This window comes from Neodiprion virginianus, chromosome 6, assembly GCF_021901495.1.
Source record: "Neodiprion virginianus isolate iyNeoVirg1 chromosome 6, iyNeoVirg1.1, whole genome shotgun sequence".
NCBI classification, from domain to species: Eukaryota; Metazoa; Arthropoda; class Insecta; order Hymenoptera; family Diprionidae; genus Neodiprion; species Neodiprion virginianus.
Genome location: NC_060882.1, coordinates 16,710,512 through 16,717,478, shown reverse-complemented (window position 1 = coordinate 16,717,478; position 6,967 = coordinate 16,710,512). Strand labels below are relative to the sequence as shown.

The following is a 6,967-nucleotide window of genomic DNA, read 5'->3' as shown; positions in this document are numbered from 1 at the left end:
TATTCTCTCTCTTTCGCTCTATCGGAGAACTCAAATCGCACCGATATACCGATTGCTGGGTACAGCCGTTGTGCATCTCGCCGCCGCCGCTGCGGCTGCGCCACCCGCCGAAGCATCTGCGACGGCCTGTTGATCGCCTTTATGCAACGTTAGCCGATTATCGTGCCCGACGTGTAACCCAATATTTACGTACACACCGGCTAGTTGAGATTTTAACCCGACGCCGTACTCTCATTGAGCGACGGATTCGAAGTCGCGGTCGCATGTAGAATTCATTCGATACGGAAGTCGATATTGGATTTCGTATTAATGTTCTCGGCGATTTATTTTATTGCAGGGTAACGTCTCGATTCGTTCATTGATTCAAGTCTGTATTTACGAATAATTCGGAAAACTGCAATAAGGTAATCAACCTCGAAGAAGTGGTGAAGCAGCCAATCGACAAATTACGAACTCTTGAGAAATTACTTATCTTTGAACATACGTCAGGTTCAAGCGTGCAACTTCGTATCTACACGCAAATTTTTTTTTTAACACGAGGATGCTGAAAAAAAAAGAAATTAAAAATGCAGCTGAAAGGCAAAAATGAAAATCAATATAACTATATGAAAATAAACCAATCCTGTCCTTAGGGACAACGGTCTCAAAATGTGTAAATATAACCCAATTTGAGCAATAAAAAATCTACCAGAAAAAAGATAAAATTTGAATATTCCGTTATCGAAGAAATGAAACAAAGACAGCTTGTAAATTTACAAGCTGAACATAGTCGATTGCAGATCACTCCTGGAAGCTTTTATTAAATAATTCTTAGATAATATATCAAACCAGCTGTAGCTTGGAAGAAACATCCTGCAGTGCCTGAGAATCTTGGTACATCTGTAAGGTCATTCGATTTATTTCGAAATCGCGGTACGTAGGTTTTATCGAAATGTTTTTATTTTTGGTTTTAATAATATGTGTACGTGCTGAAAACCTATTGCAATATGCAGATATAGATTTATCGTATTTACGCTGGATAATATATGTATATATATATATATATGTGTGTGTGTGTATTATCGATTACATGCTACTCAATTTGTAATGTATGCCTAGTATGTGTGTTATATTATATATACTCACGCACATATACGTACACAAACTTGTGATTAAATGAATTACGCATAATATACGAGATGTGTAATTAGCAACGTATCTCCGTTACGCATATGCAGTATAAGGTATATACCTATATTATAAATATCACATAGGTATAGGCAGTAACGTAATATTGTTGTGAGAAAATGTACGATATTTTTCCAGCCCGTCCTCAAAGACTAATCACTTATGACTAATTTAGGTGGAGGTATAATTTTCATATAATAGTCACTTCGCTTGCAGGAAGCTACGCTACACATAGTCGACTGCACTAGGATAGAATGATTTCATAGAACAAAAGGTATGCCGCTTCGTCCGCTCGCCGAATGATCGCCTCAAGGCTTTTTGAAAGCTCACTGCTCAGCATTATGTATCCACCTATGCATATTATACCTAGGCATAGGTATAATAAATTAATAGTAAGGTACTCTGCATAAATTTAAGCAGATTGTGTGTAATTCTTATAGCTCGGCCTATTCGCGGTATATAGTTATATACGTATATACACGTAAGCGAGTGCTTATAATAAACGTGTATAAGGTACACAAATTGCGAGTGTATATCACCCCCACGTATGCACATACGATCGCGCCTGTAGCGTCGAATGTTATTTTGTATGTAATTAACATATTCGATGTGGTCACCCACAGCACATAATGTTCTCATAGTATTATTAGATGTTTCCGTGCGTGGTGAGGAACGTTAGTGAAAAAATTCACTGCATGCTTGCGAAATAATGCGTGTAGGTACATACGTAGGTATCGTACGTATATATCTATATAGGGTCTATCCATATGTATAATAGGCGCGTTGCGCGTATGTGAATCGCCACATTTATTCTCTGCACACGATCTCGTTCTCTCGTGTATTTACTCGCACCGTTTCATTTTACAACTTTCAAGTCCGGGCCAGATTTTCAATCTTCGCAGTAGGTGTATACAGGCTATTTACCACCTTGGTTATTATTATGGATTCTAATTCAAGAGCGGCCGCACTTCATTTAGCTATATTTTTTTAAGGGGTTGCCATAGTCGATTTCGACGTTGTCGTATATATCTCCAAATATCGAAGTCCACGTATCTCAAATACGAGACTGGTCTTGAGAGCCCCATTTTATACACAATTCTGAACGAAAACACTCCAACACATTTTCATTTGACGCAGAAATACATAAATTACATGAATTCTATGAATTTGCTATTGCGATTTCGTAGGATCCGTGCCGTTTCTTTATTTCTGCCTCAAATGTAAATACGTTAAGTGTTTTGTTCAGAATTGTGTACATTCAAGGGCTGGGTAGCCCTTTTTTGCGTTTGAAATACGCGGCCTTCGATATTTGGAGATATATACGTCAACGTCGAAATTAACCAGGACACCTATTTAATAGAAAATATAGCATGGAGATGGAATTACCACATCTATCGTCGAAAAATGATCGATGAGTGAGATTTTTTAAAGATTTTCCAAGTAACGGAATTATAAATCATCGATTTGCCGTTGAAATGAATTTTCACTAATTCGTCTTACAATTAATCAGATAGACCTATTTGATATTATACCTTATTTATTTCCGTGATCGACAATCGATTCCATCGTTTGACTTCCAGCCATTTTTTAGCCGTTGAAGTTTAACGAGCACCAATAAACTAAATTAGCATGCGCGTTGATGCGTTTTTCAAATATATCTTTAGACGGAATTTCTCCCACGTCATTTTTAACTATTTTATTTTCAAACTGTTGATAAGGAGACTTAAAAAAGGCTGTAAGTGCTATTTTTTCGTCTTAAATCAAGAGATAAATAATGCAGCGAAGGAAAGGCAGTTTTTCTCCAATTTTGAAACAATTTTTTCCTACAATGAATTCAGCATTTATTTTAAAGATTGATTCATCCATTTTTGATAGCTGAATATGTTGATGCGAAGTGATTAACGAAACGACGTGTCCCGAAAATTTCCAATTGTTCGCAGTTGATCATTTTTAATGATTTCTGTAACGATGTCTGTTTTACCGACGGATCCTCTGAACTTCAGCCTTTAATTATCGACTTGTGCTTTTTAGTACTAGAGCGCGTTCAATGCGCTACCTGGTGTTGAAAATTCCAACGCACGTCTATTATTATTATATCATGACATGATTTTGTATTTTATACATACAAATGCATACACAGGTTTCTCTCTGCATACACGAAGAGACTATGCGTAGAGATGCCCATTATCAAACGATCATCCCTTTAAAAATGGGTGCCCGCGTAACTTTTTGAGAGAAATGTTCAAAGACTCTTTTAAGTATTACAAAAGCAGGGACCCACCCCCTGATCTTGATGCTGTTATCGATCTTAAAAATCCAGATTTATCCAAAGTAAGATCCAGCTGCTCAGAATGAGAATTTAACAAATTTTTGACGGGGATGTTTTTCAGGTTAGAAAAATTTCACCTGTTGCCATTGAGGAGGAGCAATCTTCGCTAGGGCTCAGGTCTACCGAGGATTGGAATATTTACGAAATTATCGCCAAACCGGGTAAATTAATCGATCAAAATTTTAGCAACTAATTCAAACCAACACACTTTCCGCTAAAGCATTCTCTTTTTTTGCAGGTCTCATTTTTATCGAAAATCCTTTCACCAGCGCCGGTCAACGGTATTGGATAACAAGATGCGTTAAAGATTATTCAAAGAAGCCAAACAAAACGAATCTTGATTTGCACCAAGTCTTATCAGAGAATGAAAACTGGTGGGATGTGTGCTCTGAGTATGTTAATTATAGGGTGAAAGCAGCTCCAAGAATTCTATTATATTTTAATTTATCTGACTACGTTATGTGTACAACAATATTTGAGATCTCTATTGCACATTTCAAAACTGTTGCAAATTACATACTAATTTAAGTCGATTAAAGAAAAACTTTTCTCTCATTAACTCACATTTAAACTTGTTACTTTTCAGTAATGTTGAGCGAGCCAAAGTTATTTTGCCAAAATTAAGATGGGCAACGCTAGGTTATCACCACAATTGGGACACAAAAGTGTACTCCGAAAACTTCAAAGGCGAAATGCCCGATGACATGGTAGACCTCACAGAATATCTTGCGAGAATTTCTGGTCTATGTCATTTCAAAGCGGAATCAGCTATAATCAATTATTACAGAATGAATTCAACTCTCTCCGGGCATACGGATAAATCTGAAATAGATTATGAAGCACCATTATTCTCTGTCAGTTTTGGTCAGACTGGAATATTTTTAGTCGGGGGCTTATCGCTCGAAGATCCAGCCGATGCCCTGTTACTACGAAGTGGAGATGTTGTTGTCATGTCAAAAGGTTCCCGCCTCAGGTATCACGGTGTGCCTAAAATCTTACAAGCAGATTCTATGCCTTGGAAAAATCAAAATTCTACGAACGATTACAAATCTAAGAAGATGTGCATCGACTGGGATAAAATAATGTCATACATCTCTGAATCCCGCGTGAATATGAATGTCAGGCAGGTCTTAAGACCAGGACAAGTTTCGCTTGATGATAAAGTTTTGTAAATATATTCTTATATTGCAGTATTAACCAAAGTCAATATTTTTTTACACATATAATCAATTGCTAGTATAGAAAATTGAAATTTATTGATAGATATAGCTATAGCGACTCGATAAATTCTGAAAAAATTGCTCATTGCTCAAAACGTAGATGCAGTCAGATTTTCCATATTTAAAAATCAAGGACTGAAAAATCCTACGTTATGTTATTAAAAAATTGTCATATTTTTTCAATCATTTGATCTTTGGCTTTCTGTTTTAAAAATGGCACCGAATATTTTAGTTCGTTTTTTACTATCAATGCATTTGAAATAAGTGCTCAAATTAAACCTTGGCTTTAATAAACTTGAAACCTGAGTTTTCAAATTCATAGAATTCAAATTCTCCGAGTTATCGCATGTTTAATGTATGAAGTTATTTATAAACACTTTATAAACCAATTGAAATTAGAAGTTATATTATTAATACCGGTTAGATATGTTTTTTATTCGTAATATAATATCAGCAATAATATAAATTACACATATTATTAAAAATCATACGATATATTGCTTGGCAGAATTATGTCATATCTGTCTGGTGAATCCTTTCACCATTTCATTCGGAGCTGAATTATAAATTATTTAAAAGTTTTATATTTCTTGCGGGAATATATTTGAAATATTCAAAAAATTCCAAGCAATAGACGCCATTTTAACAAGGAAGTATCTGCGTGTATTAAGACGATTTTTTCTGTTCAAACTGTCAACCTTCAACTCATCTTCTGCGAGACGAATATTATCTATTACATTTTTCGGCTTTGAGAATACCCCATTTACAAAATATTTGTCTGCTACGTCTACATTGGCAACATGCGGTTTGAGCAATATCGAAATTGCAATTCGAATTCCGTTTCTTAGGACAAATTTTTTCGACGATTCCGAATCACCGATGCTGGTCATTTTAGACTTCAAGCAGGTGAAAAATTGCTGGAAAAAGAGGCAGGACTCACTTAAAACTGTCATTTATTAATTTCATTATAGATTTAACATATTTCACACGGGAACCGATGGTTTCTGTCCACAATTTTACAGACTTCAAAGAAACTGTGTAAGACTCTTATTTGCGCTGGACACTGCAAAGTCTGCGAGTTAATGCCGCGCAAAACGTGAACAGAAAATCAAAAGCGGATTTATTTGACACTAAAATTAATTCCCTCTCATTTGAAATCCTCGAAAATAAGTAAATAAAAGGATTTGAGGATTGAAACTTACTGTTTTTTTGTTGAAATTTCAATATATTCATCCTTGTTAAAACTTTGTCGCAAGCTTGTTTTAAATTATTTCACGCTGCCATTATCTTCTTCCGTGCGGATTTGAGGGCTTACCATATCAGTTTTACATGACATTTTTTACACATAAAACAACGATCTTCCATTGTCAATAATATTTCACCGCGTGATCCGTTAATTTTAGCATAAATTTAATAGTGATCCGCTCGACTGCAAAAAAAAAAAACACACACTTCCTCTCCTTCTTATTATTATGTGTAATTATAACAGATTCGATGCTTTTGAATCAAAATATAGTATTACAAAATATGTAGCACGTATACTTTTCATGTAATGTTTTTTTTTATAAAGCGCTATTTTTTCTTACAAATTATAATCAATCACTGATGGTAGCAACAATATTTATAAAAAGAAGTTAAAAAGTTTAAATATTAAAATCGTCAAAAAATCTATTTATTAGTATAATTCTAGTCATTCTATCGCAAAAACGAATTTTTCTTGCTGTTGCATTAAGAAATATTCTTTTAATTTTCTGACGATTTTTAAAAACTGAACAATCATATTTGCGCGTATTGAAAAAAACTTGGGCAATATCATATGAATGAATTACATAATCTCTGATAATATTAACAATCTGCCATGAAAATTTTATTCAATCGGAATGCAGCCTCAGGACTATAGATAATCGTGTTGTTTCTAACAATTAAGTCAGCAAATAAACGGCAGACACGACCGCTCGATCGGTAATACAGTTGCGTCGCTAGTACGTTTTGTGATACAATTGGCACATTTGGTGATATTTTGGGGTAAAAATATGAGACATAACATACGCTATCATTTTGGTGCAACACAATTATTTATATTGAAAGCTACGTCACATACAGAAGGTTTCATTGTATTATTATGTACTCTGATTCGCAAAACCCTGCGGATCGAGCCAGACCTTACCAAAAATATGTAATGTCGTACTAAAAGTATAAAAGCAGGTTTACACAACCATATATACGGATCGTAAATTAAACGTTATGCAGT

The 6,967-nt window shown here is 35.0% G+C and overlaps 1 protein-coding gene across 1 annotated transcript; it reads left to right on the top strand.

Moving 5' to 3' along the window:
- The first annotated feature begins 3,253 nt into the window (after window positions 1–3,253).
- LOC124307371 (nucleic acid dioxygenase ALKBH1) lies at window positions 3,254–6,289 on the top strand. Its single transcript, XM_046768987.1, has 4 exons — window positions 3,254–3,498; window positions 3,558–3,657; window positions 3,735–3,888; window positions 4,083–6,289. Exons 1-4 carry the CDS (start codon window positions 3,406–3,408, stop codon window positions 4,666–4,668), a joined length of 933 nt encoding a protein of 310 aa, XP_046624943.1. The 5' UTR covers window positions 3,254–3,405; the 3' UTR covers window positions 4,669–6,289.
- The last annotated feature ends 678 nt before the right edge of the window (window positions 6,290–6,967 follow it).